Source organism: Papio anubis, chromosome 18 (assembly GCF_008728515.1).
Source record: "Papio anubis isolate 15944 chromosome 18, Panubis1.0, whole genome shotgun sequence".
In the NCBI taxonomy this organism is placed as follows: Eukaryota; Metazoa; Chordata; class Mammalia; order Primates; family Cercopithecidae; genus Papio; species Papio anubis.
In genome coordinates, this window is record NC_044993.1 from 21,212,834 (window position 1) to 21,238,446 (window position 25,613).

The following is a 25,613-nucleotide window of genomic DNA, read 5'->3' on the forward strand; positions in this document are numbered from 1 at the left end:
TGGGACTGATGGGGAGATCCCTGAATCCCAAGACCTTCAGAAATTGAGCCAGGTCTAAGGACATCAGGAAATAGAAACAAGAACACCATCATGTCAACCTTGTCCTCTCCTACTTCCCATCTCCAGTAAGAAATCAGGTTCCAGGAAGCTCTAGGCCTTTATCTTTTGGCCTAGCAACACAAAAGACCAAAATAGAGCTCCTTCCAGCTCTATTTTGAAAAAATTCTGGCAAAGGACTCTGATTAGCTGAACTAGGTCTCATGTCTGCCCCTAGAACTATCAGTGAGCCCCAGGGACATCCTGACTTGGGTTCCTACAGTCAATACAATAGATTGTTACAAGAGGAAAAGGGGGAAAATGCTGGGCAAAGACAAGAGCTACCACCACACCACTAACCAGAAGTTATAAGGATTGAATGAAATGACAGATGTGAAACACTTAGCACAATGTCTTTAAAGTAGTAAGCATTCAATAAATGGTAGCTATTATTAACTCACCTGGTTGTGATGACTTTAGCAGTTAGTTCCTCCTTCTTGGTGCACCACTCTTTAATCTTAGCCAAGTTCTGAAAATTGAAAAAGACAAACTGACTCCCATTCAACTCAGAACGTTATTTATTGAAAGAATACAATGATGTTACAAAGATGCATTTCACATAGCCCTAAAACGCTGGGTATCCATAAGTGCATGATGCATGGCTGCTGGGACTAAGAAAGTCTTCTGGTCAATGAGCCACACATATGTCCTGGGCTCCCTCCCTGTCAATGAAGATGTGCTGAGGTTCAGAGAGTGGTGGTTGGATCTAGGCCAAGCTGCAAACACAAACCAGTGGTCTCCTTTGGGTCTTCCGGAACTAAGTTTTTATAAACTTCCCTAACAGTGGGGGCAGCACTCAGTTTGTTACAATTCATGCCATTCCTGAAAGTAGTCCACTATGGGGATCCCCAAACAACTAGTAGCAAAATGAGTTCCTGACAGGCATCCTAGCCAATCAGTAGGGAGGGTCTGGGTAGAATTACCCATTGTCAAACTATGTATCAGACAATACAAGCATGGCCTTGGCATTGTGTGTGAGCTAATCATGGAGCACCATAAACAAGGTTTTTTGGATGGTCAACATCTCAGAAGGGCAGATCTGCCATGGAATATTCCATTTTGCATCACAGAGGATAGGCTAATTGAGCTACACATACCACATTTCAGCCCCCATGCACATTTTTTTTCCTGTAAAGAATGAAGAATACTTGGGTGCTGCCACATGCTGTCCATGATGAGAGAAAGGCAATAGATCCTGCTATCTGGCATGCAAAGAATCCAGTAGGAAAGGTTCACCATCAATACCACCAATATCATCCTGCCCCACAATTCATAATCAGGGTTGGGAAAATTTATCTATCTTTGGGAGGCAGCTCTTGTGTAAAAGGAATCAATATCCAGTTGCGCCCAAATTGGTCTGCATGGTCAATGTCAACACACCAACAAAGGTTCTGGAAATTCCTTTAGGATAGCCTATGGGAGTCATTAGGGGATGGGGCAGACCACTGAAGCTTAGCTGATGCTTTACTAATGGAAAAGCATTATAGAACTAAAATAAGTTGTGTGTGTGTGTGTGTCTTGCTCTGTTGCTCAGGCTGGAGTGTAGTAGTGTGATCTCATCTCACTGCAGTCTCCACTCCTGGGTTCCAGTGATCCTCCCACCTCAGCCTCCTGAGTAGCTGGGCCTACAGCTACATGCCACCAAGCCCAGTTAATTTTTGGATTTTTTTTTTTTTTTTAAGAGATGGGGTTTCACCATGTTGTCCAGGCTGGTCTTGAACTCCTGGGCTCAAGCAGTCTATCTGCCTTAGCCACCCAAAGTGCTGGGATTACAGGTGTGAGCCACCATATCTAGCCAAGTTAATTTTTTTAATGGTGAAATATTTTCTTTGCACATAGAATCAGCCAGTGCATGTTGTTTCTCTAAACCGAGTAAAAGACAAAAATTACAGCAATGGGCAATTAGACTTATACTTTTCTGCAATAAAATTAACAGGAGAAAATTCTCCTCTTAGTTTTATGTTGTTTTCCCATTGATCTGATACTGTAGGCTTAAGGCAGTGCTTTTTCATGGGCATGCCATAAAAAGTACAATAAAAGGACTTAATAGTTCTGTAAAACTGGTATATGTTAGCTGAAAGTATAATTGTAACTGGGAAAAGGGAAAAAAGTCACTAGTAGTTCAACTCTCTACAGTTTCTGTTAAATTGTGGTTTATAAGCCTCCAAGAAGTTGCTTTAAATAGTTTGTGATAAATTTTCATACATTTTGCTGCCACTTATGCTTTCAAGAATTCCCAAAGTGTCCAACCCATAGGTGCTCATTAAATGTTTGTGTATCTGATGTATCTTAAAATTTATTTTAAAGCCCTGAGTCTGAAAATACCTTTTCACTGGCAAGGCCATGGGGCCCCAAATCCAGGAAACCTGCATTTTTAACCCAGCTTTACCTTTATGGGCTGTATCATACTGTGGAAACCACTTCACATCTTTGGCTTTCAGTCTCTTCATCTGTACAATGAAGTGGTTGGGCTAGTTGATCTAATTCTTTGAATGGTGCCTTCCTGGAGTTGGAACTGGTTTCCACGATGAAGTTAACGTAAGAGCTACAGCTGAGTACAGTTGTCAAGCAATTTTTAAAATGAGTTTTTGTCATTACTGCAGGAATTTATTTTTTAAAAAAGCTGTTGACATTGGGGGTTATAAGCCAAGATGTTGAAACTTGACGATCTCCTGCATACATATATTCAAAAGCTTTATAAAGTCCAACATATGGGCATTTCATCCCCAATCAGCTACATATGATATATGTAGTTGTTTTTACACTAGTCTGTAATCAGATCTGAAAATGTGTCTTTTATTTATATTAAAAAAATCTGTTTACTGGCAGTTTTCTCCACACACATCATATAAACACACACATAATTCATTACATTCCCAAGCTCTCTCTCTAAGAATCCTCTGATCCTGAATCAGAACAACATTTTAGCTAAAGCATTCTGCAAATTCCTTAATTTCGCAGTTCCTAGAGTTTATTTCGAGTATGAATTCTCTGGTGTTTAGTAAGAGCTGAACTTCGGCTGAAGTTTTTCCCACATTCCTTACAAGAATAGGGTTTTTCTCCAGTATGAATTCTCTGATGATCATGCAGGTTGGTTTTCTTTCGAAAGGCTCTCCCACATTCATTACATTCATAGGGCTTCTCTCCAGTATGAGTTCTCTCATGCTGAATGAGGGATGAACTCTGACTAAAGGCTTTCCCACAGTCAATACATTCATAGGGTTTCTCTCCGGTGTGGGTTCTCTCATGTTGAGTAAGCGATGAGCGTCGACTAAAGGCTTCTCCACACTCATTACATTCATAAGGTTTTTCTCCAGTATGAATTCTGTGATGCTCTATGAAACTTGTACTTCTTTTGAAAGCTTTACCACATACATTACATTGATAGGGTTTCTCTCCAGGATGAGAAATAGCTTGCTGACTAAAAGCCTGCTCACAATCATAGGGGTTCTCTCCAGTATGGATCCTCTGATGGTCAGTAAAGTCTGTAATGTGACTAAAGTCTTCCCCACAGTCATTACAATGATAGGATTTCACTTCGGTAAGAGTGCTTTCATCTTGAGTGAGAGATGAACTGTGCTTGAAATCTATGCTGTAGTTATTGCTTTGGTAAGGTTTGCCTCTCTTATGAATTCTCATATGTTTATAAAGGGATGGGCTCTGACCAAAAGCCCTCCCACATATGCTACATTCAAAAGGTTTCTCTCCAGTATGTGTCCTCTCATGTTGGACAAGGGAAGAACATCGACTAAAGGCTTTCCCACATTCCTTACACTGGAAGGGCTTCTCTCCACTATGTGTGACCTCATGTTGAGTGAGGGATGTGCCATGCCTAAAGGACCTCCCACATAGATTACATCGATAGGGTTTCTCTCCAGTGTGAATTCGCTGGTGTTGAACAAGGGAGGAGCTGCGCTGGAAGGCTTTCCCACAGAGACTACACTGATAGGGTTTCTCTCCGGTATGAGCATTCTCATGCTGACCAAGAGATGAGCTATGCCTGAAGGCCTTTCCACACACATTGCATTCAAAGGGTTTCTCCCCAGTGTGAATTCTCTGATGCTCAGTAAGCTGTGTCTTCCAGAGAAAGGTTTTCCCACAGTCAGTACATTCATGGTGTTTCTTTCCGGGATAAATTCCCTGATCTGTTCCATTAGGGAAAGCTCCGTCTCCTTTATGAGTTTTCTCATGTTTAGTAAGTGATGATCTATGAATAAAGGCTTTTCTACATTTATCACACTTATAGGGTTTCTTTTTTGCAAGAATATTATTCTGATTAAGTAAATCTGCATTATGTTCCAAATTGCTTCCAGGGGTCTCACATTCACTAGGCCTTATTCTTGCAGGAATGTTCAGTTGTGTAACCAAATTGGTGTTCAATCTAGAGTTTTCACCAAATTTACATTGCTCAAAACTTCCTTGTGGTGTAATTATTTTCTTCTGGGTGGATGCCTCTGATCCCAGATGTCTTTTCCAGTTTTCCTGTTGCCTGTTTAACTGGCTGCTAACATCCCAGGAGTCTTCTAATGTAGCATGTGAGAGATCATGTGTGCAGTGGGATACTTCTGATACATCCTGCTGCAGATGTGATGATTTAACCTCAGGCCTGGTCTTCCAGTCTGAAAGAAATCCAGAGTACAAAAGTCCCCTATTCCTTCCTGTTGAAACAAACTGCTAGAGTAGGAATGAAGAAAGAGACATAAGTTACACATGACTCTGTTTTGAAATTAGTCCTGTATCCTGGGAAGAAGACCCAAAATGGAGAAAAGGAAGAGTGAAGAAATGATAGTGAAGACTGAAGATCCAGAGTATGTGGTAAGTCCAGAGAATGAGGAAAGCCCATCTAGGAGGGCTGGTTAGAAAATAAGGAAATAGGCCGGACGCGGTGGCTCAAGCCTGTAATCCCAGCACTTTGGGGGGCCGAGACAGGCGGATCACGAGGTCAGGAGATCGAGACCATCCTGGCTGACACGGTGAAACCCCGTCTCTACTAAAAAATACAAAAAACTAGCCGGGCGAGGTGGTGGGCGCCTGTAGTCCCAGCTACTCGGGAGGCTGAGGCAGGAGAATGGCGTAAACCTGGGAGGCAGAGCTTGCAGGGAGCTGAGATCCGGCCATTGCACTCCAGCCTGGGTGACAGAGCGAGACTCTGTCTCAAAAAAAAAAAAAAAAAAAAAAAAAAGAAAAAGAAAATAAGGAAATAAGTGAGCAGGACTGTGTTAGGCACAGATAACAAATGGAACAGGATCATAGTCCATCTTAGGATACTATATGCTCTCCATGACTCCTATCCTTTTATAAACCACCACAAAATCTGTCTTTCTAATATATCCATTTCATAATTTTCTTACTGTCAACTCGGAGGTTCCAGGTCTCCAAATGCTGCAGAGAAAATCTGTACCCAGTGACATAACTGAAAAGATTATTTGAAATACTGTATTTTCTCAGTTTGTAAAGCATAACCCTTGGAGATCAAGGAGGTCCTTGATCAGGAGGCAAATCATCTTTGTCTTTACAACCAGTACTGTGGTTTTCATCTTTTTGAGCTCTGGTTCTACACTTATTTTTTTAATTTATTTATTTTTTTTGTTGAGACGGAGTCTCGCTCTGTGGCCCAGGCTGGAGTGCAGTGGCTGGATCTCAGCTCACTGCAAGCTCCGCCTCCTGGGTTTATGCCATTCTCCTGCCTCAGCCTCCCAAGTAGCTGGGACTACAGGCGCCCGCCACCTCGCCCGGCTAGTTTTTTGTATTTTTTTAGTAGAGACGGAGTTTCACTGTGTCAGCCAGGATGGTCTCGATCATCTGACCTTGTGATCCGCCCGTCTCGGCCTCCCAGAGTGCTGGGATTACAGGCTTGAGCCACCGCACCCGGCCTGGTTCTACACTTATTATCTCCCTTGACCAAAAAGGATTTATTTCAATCTGCCTAATAAATTGATGTTTAAGTCCCTGTTTTTACTTCAGAACACTGATACGAGCAAACTGATTAATTTTTAGGGTTTAAGAATAAAAACCTTTAAAAACTAAGGGCAGAGAGCTTTTTGGAGTAATGGAAATGTTCCATATCAATAGGAATTTGGGTTAGGCAAGTGAATGCATTTGTCAAAATCAACCGGATGGTACATATAAGACTTGTACATTTCACTGTATATAAAATTTTCTTTTTTTTTTTTTTTTTTCTTGAGACAGAGTCTCGCTCTGTCACCCAGGCTGGAGTGCAGTGGCCGGATCTCAGCTCACTGCAAGCTCTGCCTCCCGGGTTTACGCCATTCTCCTGCCTCAGCCTCCCGAGTAGCTGGGACTACAGGCGCCCGCCACCTTGCCCGGCTAGTTTTTTTTGTATTTTTTAGTAGAGACGGGGTTTCACCGTGTTAGCCAGGATGGTCTCGATCTCCTGACCTCGTGATCCGCCCATCTCGGCCTCCCAAAGTGCTGGGATCACAAGCTTGAGCCACCGCGCCCGGCCTAAAATTTTCTTTTAAAACTAAAAAAAACTGAATTCTAGTTAATGACATACATATTAAAAGTATAGGGGTGAAATGCAATTATGCCTGCAACTTACTTGGCAATGCATCAAAAAGTAAGATGGATTGATAGATGGCTAAAGAAATACATGATAAAGCAAATAAAACAACATGTTAACAAAGCAAATAATATAAATATAATATGTTAACAACAACAAATGTGATAATCTTGGTGGTAGGTATGTGGTATTGACTGTAAAATTTTTTTCAACTTTCCTATTTGAAAATTTTCATAATAAAACGTTGAGAGAGGAAATCAGAATAAGGCCCTAAACCCCAAATTCCTTACCCTGCAATAAGAATCAACTCATAGCAACTAGCAAGATCATCTGAATAAATAGCTGGTTGATGAAAAAAAAAAACCTACTTTAAATGTAGTTTTGAGCAAAAGCCTGAACAAGTGCTTAATTTTCTTTATAAGACACCATAAAACATTATCAATTTCATAATTAAGAGGATATTAAAAACAACCATTTTTCTTTGATATAATAGTAATATTATTTCTCATGAAATAAGCTTATATTTAATAACATATATTTTATTTTCCTCAAATTATTTCCCATGACCATTAAATTATCTATATTTAAAAAAAAAAAGAACTCAACTCCTGACGGCAGAAAATGCCTTGTAATTTTTTTAAGAATCGTTCTCAGTGGGACAAACCAAAAATGTTTGTTTAAATGAATAAATGAGAAAAGTTCTCTTGCTAGCCAGATTTCTTACTGATCAATCAAGTATGTTCTGATTGCTTTCTATATGCTCTGCCACACAGATAAAATATATAGAAATACCATAATAAACAGAGCTTGAATAGAAACAAGACAATCTTTTGGCAACTAAGAAAAGGTAAAACCATCAGATGGCATATTATTAAATCTGAGTTTTTATAGTGTAGATGATATAAATGATATTTGCTGTCAGGAAAGGAATAAATAAATATAAATAAATAAATATATCTGGTCTCATGGATTAGATAGATCTTGAACTCAAAGAACAAATGGCTTTGGATAGGCAGAATATATTGCCTAACGAGGGAAAAGATATGCTACTTAAAGAGAATATTAAGAGAAGTTCAACCTAAGGGGATCTGTTTTAGCAGGAATAGAAAGATAATACTGGAAGTATGAGAGGGAACTTCTGAATCAGGGAGTTTCTATTTCCTATGGTAAAGTACAGAGAGTAATAGCAAGGGTTTGTCAGAAGTTTTAAGAAGATAAAGCATTAGGCTGGGCATAGTGGCCCATGCCTGTAATCCCAGCACTTTGGGAGGCCTAGGAAGGCAGACTGCTTGAGCTCCGGAGTTTGCAACCAGCCTGGGCAACATAGTGAAACCCTATCTCTATTAAAATACAAAAAATTAGCCGGGTGTGGTGGCGTGCGCCTGTAGTGCCAACTACTCGGGAGGCTGCAGCAGAAGCACTGCTTGAACCCGGGAGGTGGAGGTTGCAGTGGGCCAAGATCATGCCACTGCATCATGCCACTGTACTCCAGCCTGGGTGACACAGTGAGACTCTGTCTCAAAAAAAAAAAAAAAGAAGATAAAGAATTAAAATCCAGTGGCTGGGCATGGTGGCTCAGGCCTATAATCCCAGCACTTTGGGAGGCTGAGGTGGGTGGATCATATTAGGCCAGGAGTTTGAGACCAGCCTGGCCAACAGGGGTTTTAGTAGAAACCCCATCTCTACTAAAAATACAAAAATTAGCCAGGCTTGTTGGTGCGTGCCTGTAGTCCCAGCTACTTGGGAGGCTGAGAATTGCTTGAGCCCAAGAGGTGGATGTTACATTGAGCTGAGATCACACCACTGCATTCCAACCTGGGCGACAGAGTGAGATTCTGTCTCTAAACAAATAAATAAATAAAATCCAGTGTAGTTCAGCAACTGACAGAGTGAGATTCTGTCTCCAATAAATAAACAAATAAATAAAGTCCAGTATGGTCCAGCAACTGATGAATAATTAAACAAAATGTGATATATCCATACAATGGAATATTACTCAATGGTAAAAAGAATGATGTACTGATACACGCTAGAGCATGACTGAACCTTGAAAACATGATGGTAAGTGAAAGAAGTCAGTGCCATATTATATGATTCCATTTACACAAACTATGCAGGATATACAAATCCATAGAAATAGAAATTAGATTAATGGTTACCACGTACTGAGAGGAGTGGGGAATGGGGAGTAACTGTTAATGGGTATGAGGTTGCTTGCTGGGTGAAGAAAATGTTCTGAAATTAGACAGTGTTGCTGTTTGTACAACTATCTGAATATGTGAAAAAACCACTGACCTCTACACTTTAAAGGGGTGAATCTCATGGTATGTAAATTATACCTCAATAAAGCTATAATTTTAAAAAGATTTATAAAAAGAAAAAACAGAGTGAGCTATTCCAACTGGGAATTACAGCAATCTAAATTTGGGACCTCAGCAGTGGCTCACACCTCTAATCCCAACACTTTGGGAAGCAAAGGGAGGAGGATCGCTTGAGCCTAGGAGGTCAGGGCTGCAGTGAGCTGTGATAGAGACATTGCACTCAACCCTGGGTGACAGAGCAAGATCCTGTCTCAAAATAAAAAATTAGGCTGGTGTGGTGGCTCACGCTTGTAATCCCAGAACTTTGGGAGCCAAGGTGGGTAGATCGCTTGAGCTCAGGAGTTTGAGACCTGCCTGGACAACATAGTGAAACCTCATCTCCACCAAAAATACAAAAAATTAGCTGGGTGTGGTAGTACATGCCTATAGTCCTAGCGACCTGGGAGGCTGAGGTGGGAGGATTGCTTGAGCTCGGGAGGCAGACTGCAATAAGCCGAGATCACACCACTGCACTCCAGCCTGCGTGACAGAGTGAGATCCTGTCTCAATAAAATAAATAAATAAATAAATAAATAAATAAATAATTAATTTAAAGATCTGGGCCCTGGTTTACAGTGCCACCAGTAGAAGATAAAAGGCAAGAAAATCTAAGCTACTTCTCATAGGAAGAAAACAACCTGGGTTGGAATAAAAGACTAAACTAATTAGGGTGTCCAGCCTGAGCAATTAAAAATTCATTGGGTTCTAATAGGCAAGGGCAGAAATGGGAAATAGGCAAGGTAGCAAAATATACTGGCAGGGGATGAAAGGTGATGAATTTAGATTTTATGTATTTAATATGAACTACGTGACTTCTGAGAAGGATAAAAGTAACTCAGGTACAAATAAGGAAGACTTCTGAGTCTACAGCATAGAATAAAGAGCTGCAGCTACCAGGAGGCAGGTACTCTGTTAAGGAGGTAATGAAGAAAGGGGGCTAGAAGGCAGGTTCCTTAAGGCAGAGTCACTTAGGGAGAAAAGCAAGAAAAGCTAAAGACCTAAAGCTAAGAAGCACTAACAAGCAAGGAACTGGGAGAGGAGGATACTACAGGAACTGTGGAGGGCGGTAATGAGTCAAATCAGCATGAACATGAGATGGAAGGAAGATGGTGGCAAGGCACGGAGTCTGAAGGCAGGTTATGAAGGGAGAGAGAATCAAGGAAGGCTGTGGGTGTTTCCTATAAGTCTGGGGCATCTGAGAGTGAAAGCAGCAAGACTAAACAAGGAAGACATGGGGGAGTGCAATACAAGAAAGAGATATGGGAGTTCAATGCAGGGAAGAAATACGGGAGTTCAATTCTGAATGAGTAAGAGAAGGGATCTCTAATGAAGGGAATCAGAGGCCACCAGAAGAAAAATAATCCAGCAAGAGCAGGGGCACCCTTTTGAAGAGGAGAGTCCTACAAGGTGTTGGCCAGGCGATGGCTTCGGCCTCCTCTGCAGATCTAGGAAATCCCAAGCCAGCTGCTGGAGGGTACCTTCCCCTCCCTAAGCTGTACCTCCCCCTCCCTAAGCTGTACCATTATCTGCATTCATTCCTAATGCCTGACTCTCACTCATTTACCTGGACAGAAAGGTCTTTGGATTTCTCCCTCTGATATCCATGGCTCTTCTCCTTGCTCCAATTTGAAGATCACCTCTGGCTTGGAAACTTGATATCCTGCTCATGGGTAAATACACAAGATTTGGTTGTTTGTGCAAGTGGACAAAGAACCCTCCTAAGGACAAGTCAGTACTAGTCCTTGATCCTCAGGAACTCTGAAGGAAAAAAAAGGTGCAACTTAAGGAGTCATGCAATCAAATTGCCTATTTCCAGTTTTGCAAAATAAAGACCTTTTACCTAAAGAGCAGGCTCAAAACCCCATAAAGCTGGGTCCCAATGAGATGAACAAACTCTGACCCCTGAGCACCCTGGTCACAGTTACCTAAGCTCTGGGCACCACCACTATAGCAACCAAGGAAGGAAAGACCCATCAGCAGGAAAGACACTCAGAGAAGTGGTCCTTACCAAGAGAAACCAGGTGGCTATAGTTCTCCAGCATCACATCCCTGTATAAGCTCCTCTGAGCAGGGTCGACGTGGTACCATTCTTCCTGGGTGAAGTCCACAGACACATCTTTGAATGTCACTGATTCCTGTAAGATCACATTCCTGCTCAACTGGGGATCAACCCCACAAATGTTCTGTGGCAATGCTGGGAACATAACGTAGGATCTATCAGAAGTGGTGATCACACATTTGTTAGACTGAGGAGGCAATGTTGGGTTACATAAACTCACTGTTTACATAATTTTGTAAAGGATCTAGTATGGCAGGCAGGAAAGTTATGAGGGGCAATTTGTCCTGCAAACCTGTATCCCTACCTAGCTATCTTCTTGGTTTCCTTCAAAGCCAAGCCTTTTTATACAATCACCAATTCATTGCTGCCTATTCATTTTCTTTGTTACAAAATCCAAATACAGTGGGTAGTAAAAAGTGACGACTTTCCTTTACCCCCATAACCAATCCCACTTTACTTTCCAGAAATAACCACTCTTAATAGTTTGGTGTATACACAATGTCCCTTGTCCATGTTTTTCAACACCCCACCCCCCCGCTCAACCACACTCACACCCCAACACAGAATCTTATTTTATGAAATACCATACATATTGTTCTACAACTTGCTTTTTGCATTTAGCTGTGTATCCTGGAGATCTTTGCATAGTGCAATAATTGCACCTTATTGAACTGCTTCATAGTACTCCACAGTACAGCTGTACCACAGGTACCTACTGATTAAAACCAACAACACCTCTCTGTATTAAGAATAAAATGCGGCAGGGCACAGGTGGTTCACACCTGTAATCCCAACACTCTGAGATGTCAAGGCAGGCAGATCGCTTGAGCCCATTCACTTCCTTTGTTATAGGAGCCCAAGAGTTTGAGACCATCCTGGGCAACAGAGCAAAACTCCATCTCTATAAGAGATCAAAAAATTAGCCTGGCATGGTGGTGTGTGCCTACAGTCCCAGCTACTCAGGAGGCTGAGCTGGGAGGATCACTTGAGCCCAGGAGGCGGAGGTTGCAGTGAGCCATGATCATGCCATTGTACTCCAGCCTGGATGACGGAGTGAGACCCTGTCTCAAAAAAAGAGAATAAAATGCAATTCCCTCATGGCTCACCAGGCTGTCGTATGCTGATCTTGATATTCCTTGACTACATCAAACTTGTTCCCACCCCCGCCCTCTTGTTTGTTATTCCCTAGCCTCCTGCATCTCCACAATAGTTAACCAGTTATTCAGGCATCATCTCAAGCATGGCATCCTCAGAAAGGCTGCCTTAGCACCTCCACTATCCATTGCATTACGTGTTTAATTTTCCTGCTAGTCCAGTTCTCTCTCACTGCCCAATTCTTTCCACCTCTCAAGAACATAACAGATTCCAACAGAAAGAACACTTGTGCTTCTAGCAATGATCAGAGACATTAGCTTGTTACCTTACTGTCTGTCTCTCCACTGTAAGCTCCATGGGAATAGGGACTTTATCTTGATCACAGTTACATGCCTGGCACCGAGACCAATGCCTGGCACATAGTGGGTGCTTAAAAAAATACTTGCCGAATGAATCAATGAACTAGTCCCTGTCAGCAGGTACTGAGATTATTTCCAGTATTGTGCTATTATAAACATTACTGTAATAAATATTCTTTGTGCAAACATGCTACGATTTCTCCCAGCTCGCTAGCTAAAATTACAGTGGCTAGGTCGAGTCTTTCACTGCTTCTTACCCTATTCCAATCACTTCTTCCTCCACCATCCCATGGACACATGGCTGGCTGAGGTGTCCCATGCCTCCCAATCGTCAGTTCTGATGCTTGTGGGCTGATTGTCTAGAATCACTTGGCCTTGTTAAACCATGAGTCACCTGTGACCATGGCCTCCTTGAGCTATGTCCTCCCCACCTTTTTTTTTTTTTTTTTTTTTTTGAGACAGGGTCTCACTCTCTCACCCAGTTTGGAGTCCAGTGGTTCAATCACAACTCACTGCAGCCTCAACTGCCTGAGCTCAAGTAATCCTCCCACGTTAGCCTCCAGAGTAGCTGGGATTACAGGCAGGTGCCACCATATCTGGCTAATTCCTGGTTAGGCTTCTGTCTCAGAAAGCATATAATAAAGTATGGAACAGACAATGAGTGCAAAAAGACACTGAAAGCAGAACTGAGTTAGCTGGAGCAGTGAGGGAAGGCTTCAGAGGCTTCAGCTTTATTCTGTACCCTTCTCTTGTTTGCTTAGGTATAGCTGAACTGGATTCACTCAGATTCTTCAAGGGTATCATTCTCTCCTCCCATTTCCCTTAGCTAAATCCATTTCATATTTCAGGTGCTGGTTAGCACATCTCCAGTGAAGTCTCCTGATCCCCAGCTGGAGAGTCAACCTCCCTATCATGTGCTTTAAACCACTCTGCACACCTACCATTATTCAAACAAACCTCCTCATCTATTTAATGCTTGTTTTCCTAGTAAAACGGTACATATTATGAGGGCAGGGATAATACTTTTGGTTGTTTTTTAAATTCTACACACCATTGTCCAGCAAGTGCCTGACTCACACTATACCTCTGTTTCCTGAATGAGTTGAGCCTTAAGAAGATGGATGAGATTTGAATATTAAAGAAGGCAGGCATAGCTCCTTAGTTGTGTGAGGTGCATGACCACATCCACACACCATACTAACTCCTCTGCCCCATATTCCTGTTCAACACTTGGCTGTGTCCCTGCAGGAACAGGGGAGGGTTGAAACTGGGGCCATTTTTCTGACCGACTAGATACTCACAAGGTGCCTGGCTTTACTATATACATTGTGGCAGACTAAAAATGCAAAAGAAAAACACTGCAGTCCTTGAATATGGTTCAGTTTATTTTAAAAGCGTTATTTATTAGAGCACAATATGAGATAATACACAGTAAGGTGAAGTGCTGCAGGCACTCAAAGCAGGAAAGACTGGGAGAGGGAGAGAACACTTCAAGGTAGGTTCTGTACCAGGTCCTAAGAGGTAAGTGCCATCTGCATGGAAGAAGAAAATGTGGGAATCCAATCCAGGGACTGGGAAGCTTGAGAAGGGAGGCTGGTCTTGGGAGAGGCATGGCCAGCAAGGATAAAGGCGTTGGACCAGCCATTTTGAGGTAAGTGGTGAGAAGTAAAACCTTCTCCCCATTGCCTACTCTACCCTCTAGACATATTGTCTCTTTGGTTTAGTAATAGTCATTGCCCAACCAGGACTCCTTTGCTTAACTGGTTCCTCATATTTAACATATGGCCTCATGGTTTCTTTTGTTTTATTTTGTTTAATAGAGATGGGGTCTCACTATGTTGCCCAGGCTGGTCTGAAACTCCTGGACTCAAGTGATTCTGCCACCTCGGCCTCCTAAAGCGCTGAGATTACAAGTGTGAGCCTCTGAGCCTGACTGGCCTCCTGGTTTCATTCTGCTTTCCCAAAGATTCTGTACTCAAGGTGAAGAATGTGCTAACCAGCAAGCAAACATCTGCTCCAAGCCGCTCATCATTTCTTGCCTTGACAGGGCAACCACTGGCCTCTGTTCTTTAATTATTAATCCCACTCCCCCTTTTTTTCCCCGGGCACCATCAGAGTTACATCAAAACACAAATTTGATCATGTTCACAAACCCTTCACTGCAGCCGGGCCGAGTGGCTCACACCTGTAATCCCAGCACTTTGGGAGACTGAGGCGGGCGGATCACCTGAGGTCAGGAGTTCAAGATCAGCCTGGCCAACATGGCAAAATCCCGTCTCTACTAAAAATACAAAAATTAGCCAGAAGTGGTGACGGGTGCCTGTAATCCCAGCTACTCGGGAGGATAAGGCAGGAGAATCACTTGAACCTGGGAGATGGAGGCTGCAATGAGCCGAGACCATGCCATTGCACTCCAGCCTTGGTGACAGAGCAAGACTCCATTTCAAAAAAACAAAAACCAAAAACCAAAAACCACAAACCCTTCACTGCCTCCCACTTTTCCCTATTCCTGTCACCATTTCTTACCTGGACTACTGATTGCTACAACCTCCTAGTTCATCTCTCCTCTCACTCTTGCCCCACTACCCAAGTCTATTTTCCACATGACAACCAGAAAGATCTTGTTAAAACCTGCCAGACTGCTGGGCATGGTGGCTCACACCTGTGATCCTAGCACCTTGGGAGGCTGAGGTGGGAGGATCACTAGAGGCCAGGAGTTCCAGACCAGCCTGGACAACATAGTGAGACCCCATCTCTAAAACAAACAAATTATTTTTTTAATTAGCTGGGCATAGTGGTTTACATCTATGGTCCCAGCTACTTGGAGGACTGAGGCAGGAGGATTGCTTGAGCCCGGGAGTTCAAGGCTACAGTGAGCCACAATGATACCACTTCATTCTAGCCTGGGTGACAGTGCAAGACCCTGTCTGAAAGAAAAACAAAACAAAAAAAGAATCTGCCAGATCAAGTCACCTCTGTTTCAAGGCCTCCAAAGGCACCCTGATTCATTCCAAGTAAAGTCAAAGTCTTTACGGCCGCCTATAGGCCCTTCACCATCTGGGTGCCAACTAGCTCCCTGACTTCACCTCAAGCTTCCTCCCCAACGTGCAGCTCTCCCCTGCACCCGACCCATCCTCCTTCTGATTCCTGGAAGACACTAAACCTACCTCCTCCCTGGTGCCTGTGTTCTGCCTGTTCCCTTGACTTGAGCCTCTTCCCGCATGTACGCCCATGGCTCCCTACTCACTGGCTCCAGCTTTGTTCAAATGTCACTTTATCAGAGCAACCTTCCCTCACCATCCTCCATAAAATAGCTCCCCACTCTATTCTCACCGTCTTTTTTCACAGCCTTTGCCACCTGACATGTCATGTTTGTTGACAGTCTATATCCCACAGCAGAATGTAAACCCCAAGAGAGTAGGAATACTATTTATTTTCTTTACTGTTGAATCTCCATTGCCTAGAATAGACCTGACATGTAGTAGGTGCTCCACAAATATTTAATACATTTTTCTTTTGAGACAAGGTCTTGCTCTGTTCCCAGGCTGGAGTGCGGTGGTGCAATCATAGCTCACTGCAGCCTTGACCTGCTGGGCCCAGGCAATCTTACCATTTCAACCTCCTAAGCAGCTGGGACCACAGGTGTGTGCCACCATACCTGGCTATTTTTTATTTTTATTTTTGTAGAGATAGGGTTTCTCTATGTTGCCCAGGCTGGTCTTGGACTTATGGGCTCAAGCAATTCTCCTGCATCGGCCTCTCAAAGTGCTGGGATGACAGGTGTTAGCCACTGTGCCTCATCCCCAAATATTTAATAAGTATTTGTCTTGAGATGAAAACTTAGACTCCTCAGTGTGAGCTTCAGAGCCCTTCATGGCCTAGTCCCCTGGGGAGCTCCACAGCCCCTACTCTGGCTTCTCCTCCCCTCAGACACTAACATTTGGCCGTGCAGAAGAGTTACAGCTCCTTGTAACCAGAACACTCTTTCACCTCGGCAAGCATTGCTTCAAGCACTCAGGCTTTTTCCTTGGCCTGGCTAAGGCTTACTCTTCACTCTTCACCAAGACTTGGTCAAGTTCTCTCCTCTGCGGCTCCATACATACCCTAGGTCTGGGCTGTGTCCCCCTCCCATCCCAGCAGCTCTCCTCCTTGGGCCTCCATCTAGCACAGCTCATAAGACAATACTACATTCAGGCGTTTTGTTACCCAGTGGTCACTCCCACCAAACTGTGCTTCTAGAGGGTCAAAGACCTTGGCTCAGGCACCTTCAAATTTCCAGAGGCCAGAACCAGTTTGGTACATAGTGGACAATCAAAAGTTTGCCAGAGTAAATAGGTAAAATGCACTCTGAGATCCTCGGTGGAAGTTAGTCACTCTGAGTCAGATTGACTTCAGGGCATTCTCATGCTGCAGGTCACACCTTGAACCCTAATAAATGATCCAGTAACACCATGCAGACAGCTGCTCATCCTTCTTCCAGATATAACAGGACCTCATCATCAACCCCTTTTAAAAATTAACAAAGTGGCTGTAATCCCAACACGTTGGGAGGCTGAGGTAGGTGGATCACGAGGTCAGAAGATTGAGACCATCCTGGCTAACACGGTGAAACTCCGTCTCTAATAAAAATACAATAAAATTAGCTGTGTGTGGTGGCAGGCACCTGTAGTCCCAGATACTCAGGCGGCTGAGGCAGGAGAATGGTGTAAACCCAGGAGGCAGAGCTTGCAGTGAGCGGAGATCACGCCACTGCACTCCAGCCTGGGTGACAGCACGAGACTCCATCTCAAAAAAAAAAACCAACAAAAAAAACCCCAAAAAAACCAAAAAACTAACAAAGTTATTAGGAAGTATCACATATTACAGCCAGGCGCAGTGGCTCACACCTGTAATCCTAGCACTTTGGGAGGCCGAGGCAGGCAGATCACCTGAGGTCAGGAATTCGAGACCAGCCAGGCCAACATGGCAAAACCCTGTCTCTAGTAAAAATACAATTAGCTGGGCGTGGTGGCAGGCACCTATAATCCCAGCTACTTGGGAGGCTGAGGCAGGGAGAATTGCTTGAACCCAGGAGGCGAAGGTTGAAGTGAGCCGAGACTGTGCCACTGCACCTCAGCCTGGGCAACAGAGTGAGACTCTGTCTCAAAAAAAAAAAAAAAAGAAGTATCACATGTTCCCTTTCCTTATGCTGACATACAAGGATCTTGGCCAACTAGTGGAGCCCAAAGCAAGGAACTAGGAACAGAACGTACTAAGTTGAGAAGACTCAATTTCATGGGCTTCTAAAAAGCTCCATAAAGCTCCTAAAAAGCTCCATAATGAATAAATGCATAATATCCTTGAGTAGATCTCACACCTCCTGGAGATCCAATTACCTCATCAATAACACGAGTTCCCTGAACTACAGAAATAGAGTTTTATGAGCAGATGGGGTGAAAGGGCACTTCCAGAAAGGACATGTGCAAATGCAGAGTTTGCCCAATTAGAAAACATCACATTTATGGCAATACAGTGTGGTGTCTCCACTTAAGTACTTAGTGGCCTCTGATGCCAGACCGATCATAGTTTAATAAGCTGATAGCTGACAATGTAACTAACAATGGTGTACAGACAGAAGAAACATCACTATCAACCTTTGCACACACACAGATTCCTACTGCATCACCATCTGCAGTACTGAAGACTGGAAACCTGGACCTCATCCTTGACTCTTCATTTTTCCTTTATGCCTTGCAGTCACCAAAAGCCTCAGAAATGTCTCCCGAATTCAGTCCCTTGCCTTCATCCTTCAAATCCAGCTGAAATTCTCCCTTGCCAATGACAGCATTAATCCAGGGAAAGGCAATCTAGAGCTACACAGTCTAATATGGCAGCCACTGGCCACATGTAGCTATTCATTGTGTTTTTAAATTAAGGATTTAGATGTTCACCCAATTACAAACCGGTTTTAAATACTGGGAGGAAAAGAAAAAGAGCAAACAAACTTACAAGCCACACTTGCAATGTAGCTAGTCCAAATGGGCATGTGTGATTAAGTAAAATACACACGAGGCCAGGTACAGTGTCTCACACCTATAATCCCAGCACTTTGGGAGGCTGAGGTGGGTGGATCACCTGAGGTCAGGAGTTTGAGACCAGCCTGGCCAACATGGAGAAACCAAGTCTCTACAAAAATACAAAAATTAGCTAGGTGTGGTGGAGCACACCTGTAATCCCAAATACTCAGGAGGCTGAGGCAGGAGAATGGCTTGAACCTGTAAGGCAGAGGTTACAGTGAGCCAAGATCGTGCCACTGCACTCCAGCCTGGGTGACAGAGTGAGACTCTGTCTCAAATAAATAAATTAAATTAAATACACACTGGATTTCAAAGACTTAGTACCAAGGAAAGAATGTAAAATACCTCATAGTAATTTTAAAATATTTATTACATATAGAGATGATAATATTCTGGATATATTGTTTTAAATAATATATATTACTAAAATTAATTTCACCTGTTTCTTTTTACATTGTAGCCACTAGAAAACTTAAAATTATACATGGAATCTATATTTCTTTGGGACACCACTGTTCTACATTGTTATACATCTCCACCTCAGGGCATCTTCTTTCTCTCAAATGCTGCCTCCTGTCACACACCCAAGCTTCTGCCACATGGACTCTTTGTCCCAGTAACAACATTCTCTTTTGCGTCTCTTTGCCTTTATACATCCTATTCTGACCATAATGTACTTTCTTCCCTCAGTTCCACAGGGAAAAATTCCTAGTCATCCTTGTAGAACCAGTTCACTGTTCCATTCCCTCCTGAAGCTTCCCCACATCCTCCGTGCTCCCCATCCCCCTTAAGCATTTGGTCCCCATCTCCATTTCAGAACTGTAGCCATCTAGCTACATTTTTCTCCCTCAAGAATTTCTTAAACTCCTTTTTATTTCAGTATCTCCGACACTGCAAGCAGAGAGTGTCCAGAATCACCTGGGCAGCTTTTCTAAATTGCCCATGCATGGAGGGTCCTGCCCAGCATCTTTTAAAAGCTCTTCAGGTGGTTCATTATCAAAGAGCAACAGTTCAGATTTCTTGAACACTTGCTGCTAGGCAAGCACTGAGCTCAGTCATTTACGTGCACTCTCATCACATTTCCTCACTGAAATGGAGAACCCCAGAGGAAGCAGGCACCACTTCCTGACTGGTTCTGAAGCATGACCCTGGTTAAGAACCATTGCCTGGTACAGGGCAAGCATTCCAAACACGTCTGCTGAGTGAATGGATACAGAATTTGGGTAATTCTCACTGAAAGAAAATGAGGAGTTGTTTCAAGGATTAAAAAAAAAATGTGGGTTAGTGAATTAAATTCTTAGATTATAAAAAGTAGAGGCAAAAAGAAAATGATGGCATTAACAGCCAAATCTAAGGCTGGTTCCTCTCAAGCACCAGCCAAACAGAAAAACCTCTGATAAATCGAGTAAGAAGAAATTTTTAAAAGATGAACTTGAAGATAGGAGGATAAGGCCAGGCGCGGTGGCTCCTGCCTGTAATCCCAACACTTTGGGAGGCCGAGGCGGGTGAATCACCTGAGGTTGGGAGTTTGAGACCAGTCTGACTAACATGGAGAAACCCCATCTCTACTAAAACTACAAAATTAGCCGGGTGTGGAGGTGCATGCCTGTAATCCCAGCTACTCGGGAGACTGAGGCAGGAGCATTGTTTGAACCCAGAAGGCGGAGGTTGCAGTGAGTTGAGACTGTGCCATTGCACTCCAGCCTAGGCAATAAGAGCAAAACTCCGTCTCAAAAAATAAATAAATAAAATAAAAAAGGATAAACAAAACAGTGAAATACACAAATAGTGTGTTAAGAAATGCAAAATATCTTAACAAAGTGGAAAACTTTTAAATTCTAAACTACCAATGTTGACACAAAAAAGCAGAAACCTTCATAATTGAGGAGGAAATAGAGAAAATTGTTGCCAAACCATCCTATGTATAAAAATTCTGGGTCTAAATGTTTTATAGGTAAATTCTTTCAAAAGACAGAAAAAGGTGAAAAGCAATCTGAATGTTTCTATAAATTAAGGATAAGTATGACACCAAAACCTGTCCAAGAGAGTGCTTTCTCTCTAATGGCTATTTCCCTTAGTAATACAGACATAAAAAAGTGATCAATTGGGCTAGACGCGGTGGCTCACACCTGTAATCCCAGCACTTTGGGAGGCCGAGGCAGGTGGATCAGTTGAGGTCAAGAGTTTGAGACCAGCCTGCCCAACATGGTGAAACCCCATCTCTACTAAAAATCAAAACTAGCCGGACGAGGTGGACATGCCTGTAATCCCAGCTACTTGGGAGGCTGAGGCAGGAGCATCGTTTCAACTTAGGAGGTGGAGGTTGCAGTGAGCTGAGATTGCACTCCAGCCTGGGCAACAAGAGCAAAACTGTCTCCAAAAAAAAAAAAAAAAAAAAGAGAGAGATCAACTGTATTTTGAAAAACTTATGTATTGTAACCAAGTGAAATTTTTCCCCAGCATTATGTATAAGAGTAAAAATTTCAGAAACAACCTAAATGTTCTGTGAGAAATGGCTAAATAAATTTTGGTACATTCATACAAAGCAATATAATACAGTCATTAAAACTGATTTGATTTTAAACAACAAAAAAAGAATCCTCATAAAACTTAAAAGAAATTTAAAATATGCTAAAAATGTTTAAGGGGAAAAACATGCATAACGAGAAAAAGAAATTCATCAGAACAAATACAGAGGTCCTAGGGAAGAGGGATCATAAATGACTTTTTTCTTTTTTCTTTTTTTTTTTTTTTTTGAGACGGAGTCTCGCTCTGTCGCCCAGGCTGGAGTGCAGTGGCCAGATCTCAGCTCACTGCAAGCTCCACCTCCCGGGTTCCCGCCATTCTCCTGCCTCAGCCTCCCGAGTAGCTGGGACCACAGGCGCCGCCACCTCGCCCGGCTAATTTTTTTGTGTGTTTTTAGTAGAGACAGGGTTTCGCCGTGTTAGCCAGGATGGTCTCGATCTCCTGACCTTGTGATCCGCCCGTCTCGGCCTCCCAAAGTGCTGGGATTACAGGCTTGAGCCACCGCGCCCGGCCTATGACTTTTTTCTATTAAAAAGTCTAGATTATTAAGCAATTAATACCCAGAATATATACAGAACTCCTAAAAATCCAACAAAAAACAATTCAAAAATGGGCCAGGAACTTGCATAAACATTTCTCCAAAGAAGATATACAAAGATGTTCAAAATCACTAATTATTAGAGAATGCAAATCAAAACTACAATGAGATATCACCTCACACAAGCTAGGATGGCTACTATCAAGACAAAACAGAAAATAACAAGTGTTGGCGGGATGTGGAGAAATTGGAACCCTTCGTGCACTGTCGTTACGAATGTAAAAAGGTACAGCTGCTATGGAAACAGTATGGTGGTTCCAGGAAAAAATTACCATATGACCCCGCAATTTCTCTCTGGGCATATAACCAAAAGAATTGAAAGTAGGGACTCAAAGAGATATTTGTACCCCCACGTTCAATAGTTCAATGCCTCATGTTCATGTTCAGTGCTATAGCAGCATTATTCACAACAGTTAAACATGGAAACAATCCAAGTGTCCATCAACAGATGAATGGATAAGCAAAATGGAATTGTATTTAGCCTTAGAAAGGCTTTTATGTTAAAGCATTGTATTCAGCCTTTAAAAGAAAGAAAATTCTGATATATGCTATGACTTAGATGAATCTTGAAGACATTATAATAAATGAAATAAGCCAGCCACAAAAAGATACATACTGTATGATTCTGGCCAGATGTGGTGGCTCACGCCTGTAATCCCAGCATTTTGGGAGGCTGAGGCGGGCAGATCACTTGAGGTCAGGAGTTCAAGACCAGCCTGGCCAACATGATGAATCCCTGGCTCTACTAAAAACACAAAAATTAGCTGGGCGTGGGGGCGCATGACTGTAGTCCCAGCTGTCAGGAGGCTGAGACAGAACTGCTTGAACCTAGGAGGCTGAGGTTGCAGTGAGCCGAGATTGCACCACCACACTCCAGCCTGAGTGACAGAGTGAGACTCCGTCTTAATAAAAAACAAAACAAAACAAAACAAAACATACTGTTTGATTCCACTTATATGAGATAGAGTGGTCAAAATCATAGAGATAGGAAGCAAAATGGCAGTTGCAGGGACTTGAAGAAAGAATGAAGGGTTATTGTTTAATGGATTATAGAGTTTTCAGTTTTACAAGATGAAGAGTTCTGAAGATGGATAGTGGTGATGACTGCACTACATATGAATGTATTTAACACCACTGGACTGTACACTTAAAATTAGCTAAGATTGTCTTATGTGTATTTTATCAAAATTTTTAAAAATTGAAAAAGATTATATCAAAGCTAAAAAGTCTCTAATATATATGCTCACATATATACTTTATTTATATACTTTATTTATTTATACAGTAAGATATACTTTATTTGTTTTGAGACAGAGTCTTGCTGCGTCTCCCAGGCTGGAGTGCAGTGGCGCAATCTCGGCTCACTGCAACCTCCACCTCCCGGGCTCAAGCGATTCTCATGTCTCAGCCTCCCAAGTAGCTGGGATTACAGGTGTGTGCCGCCCCACCCAGCTAATTTTTGTATTTTTAGTAGAGATGGGGTTTCACTATGTGGCCCAGGCTGGTCTTGAACTCCTGGGCTCATGTAATTTGCCCGCCTTAGCATCCCAAAGTGCTGGGATTATAGGTGTGAGCCACTGTACCCGGCCATAAGATATACTTTAATAAAAGTAATACAACACGGAAAAGTAAGGAAAATAATCTTATTTTTGAAACAGGTTTTTTTTTTTTTTTTTTTGAGACAGAGTCTTGCTCTGTCACCCAGGCTGGAGTGCGGTGGCACGATCTTGGCTCACTGAAAGCTCCGACTCCCGGGTTCACGCCATTCTCCTGCCTCAGCCTCCCAAGTAGCTGGGACTACAAGCGCCTGCCACCACGCCCGGCTAATTTTTTTGTATTTTTAGTAGAGACGGAGTTTCACCATCTTGGCCAGGATGGTCTTGATCTCCGGACCTCGTGATCTGCCCGCCTCGGCCTCCCAAAGTGCTGGGATTAGACGTGAGCCACCACGCCTGGCCTGAAACAGTTCTAAGAGGAACAGGTTTTGACATCCTAACATCCAAAAGACAAATTTGTAAAAACTGTTCAGTGCAAATCATATTATTTCATGTAATCATTTTATCGGAAAATAAAATGGGGTCATTGTGACTGAGAAATATAATTTGTGCTATATTAGGAGCAGAAAGTATAAAATTGCTCCTTCGACTTAAGGGGTTATGAATGATCATGTTACCTCGTGTTTAGTCTGGGCAAGCGGTTGAAGGGAGGAGTCAAATGGCCTTACTCGAAAGGAGCACAAAGCCTGGTACAGAGAAGGCTGGGTAAATGCACCACTCCATTCCATGTAAGAACAGTATTATAATAGGTGTGCATGGGCCGGGCGCGGTGGCTCACACCTGTAATCCCAGCACTTTGGGAGGCCAAGGCGGACAGATCAAGAGGTCAGGAGATTGAGACCATCCTGGCTAACACGGTGAAACCCCTTCTCTACTAAAAATACAAAAAATTAACTGGCCGTGGTGGCACGTGCCTGTAGTTCCAGCTACTCGGGAGGCTGAGGCAGGAGAATCGCTTGAACCCGGGAGGCAGAGATTGCAGTGAGCTGAAATCACACCACTGCACTCCAGCCTGTGTGACAGAGTGAGGCTCCGTCTCAAAAAAAAAAAAAAAAAAAAAGGTGTTCACAGGTGTTATGGGCACACATAGGAGCAGTACCTAACCTTACACAGGGGAAGGTGCAATCTGTGCTAAGGCTTAGAGACCACCTCCTGCTAACTCAGGTCGAAGCTGAGAAGGGGAACCTCCGGACAGATGGAGCTCAGACATCCTTAACCACAAACATGCTGACCTGATTCAGCAAGTGGTCTGATTTCCCCTGGTGGCCTCAGGAGCATCTTATCTGAGTTTGGGTGACCTAAGCCAGGTTTTGCTGGGTCTGTTCACCCTGATGATCTAACCAGAGCTTTTGGGATCCAGAGTCAACAGAGACCAGGCTATGACCCCTCCTCCCCATTTCCTCTCTATCAAGGAAATCTCTTCTCTAACATGAAGAGATCTGGCCTCCATATGTAGCATTTTTCTTATAAAACTTCCCTCATTTTTCTGTGTGTGTGTTTTTTTGTTGTTTTTTTTTTTTTTTTGAGATGGGCTCTCTCTCTGCTGCCCAGGCTGGAGTGCAGTAGTGCAATCATAGGTCACTGTAGCCTCAAACTCCTGAGCTTAAGTGATCCTCCCACCTCAGCCTCCCAAGTGGCTGGCACTATAGGTGTGTGTGCCACTACACCTAGCTTAAAACTTCTCTCATTTCTTATTGTTCTGGTGGCTTCAAATTTAAGAATGGCAAATGCCTTTTTTGTTTCCTAACTAAAAATGTAGTACACGTGTGATGAAAAAAAGGCAAGCCAATGCGGTGGCTCACACCTGTGATGCCAGCATTTTGGGAGGCTGAGGCGGGTGGATCACTTGAGGTCAGGAGTTTGAGACCAGTCTGGCCAACATAGTGAAACCCCATCTCTAGTAAAAATACAAAAAATGAGTTGGGTGTGGTGGCGCACACCTGTAATCCCAGCTACTTGGGAGGTTGAGACAGGAGAATTGCTTGAACCCGGAAGGCAGAGGTTGCAGTGAGACGAGACTGCACTACTGTACTCCAGCCCAGGTGACAGAGCGAGACTCCATCACCCCCTAAAAAAAGGGGCAGGCCAGACGCAGTGGCGCATGCCTAAAATCTCAGCACTTTGGGAGGCTGAGGCGGGCAGACCACGAGGTCAGGAGATTGAGACCATCCTGGTCAACATGGTGAAACCCCATCTCTACTAAAAACACAAAAATTAGCTGGGCATGGTGGCACATGCCTGTAATCCCAGTTACTCGGGAGGCGGAGACAGGAAAATCGCTTGAACCAGGGAGTTGGAGACAGGAAAATCGCTTGAACCAGCCTGGCGATGGAGCAAGACTCCATCTCAAAAAAAAAAAAAAAAAGAAAGAAAAGAAAGAAAAGC

At 43.1% G+C, this 25,613-nt stretch overlaps 1 protein-coding gene across 13 annotated transcripts in view; it reads right to left on the reverse strand.

The window, feature by feature from the left end:
- Positions 1-596: 596 nt before the first annotated feature.
- ZFP90 (ZFP90 zinc finger protein) overlaps positions 597-25,613 on the reverse strand; it is a 38,699-nt gene continuing 13,682 nt past the window's right edge. For 6 of the 13 annotated variants that reach the window (XM_021932095.2, XM_021932089.2, XM_021932094.2 and 3 more), the window contains 3 exons: positions 10,988-11,114; positions 10,544-10,639; positions 597-4,715 (listed from right to left, as the gene is read on the reverse strand). In XM_021932095.2, coding sequence (XP_021787787.2) covers positions 3,061-4,715; positions 10,544-10,639; positions 10,988-11,021 — 1,785 coding nt within the window. In that variant the 5' untranslated portion in view covers positions 11,022-11,114 and the 3' untranslated portion in view covers positions 597-3,060. Of the gene's footprint in view, positions 4,771-10,543; positions 10,738-10,987; positions 11,886-25,613 lie in introns of those variants that run through there. The other 7 variants (XR_002519293.2, XR_002519294.2, XR_002519292.2 and 4 more) reach the window with 3 other exon arrangements.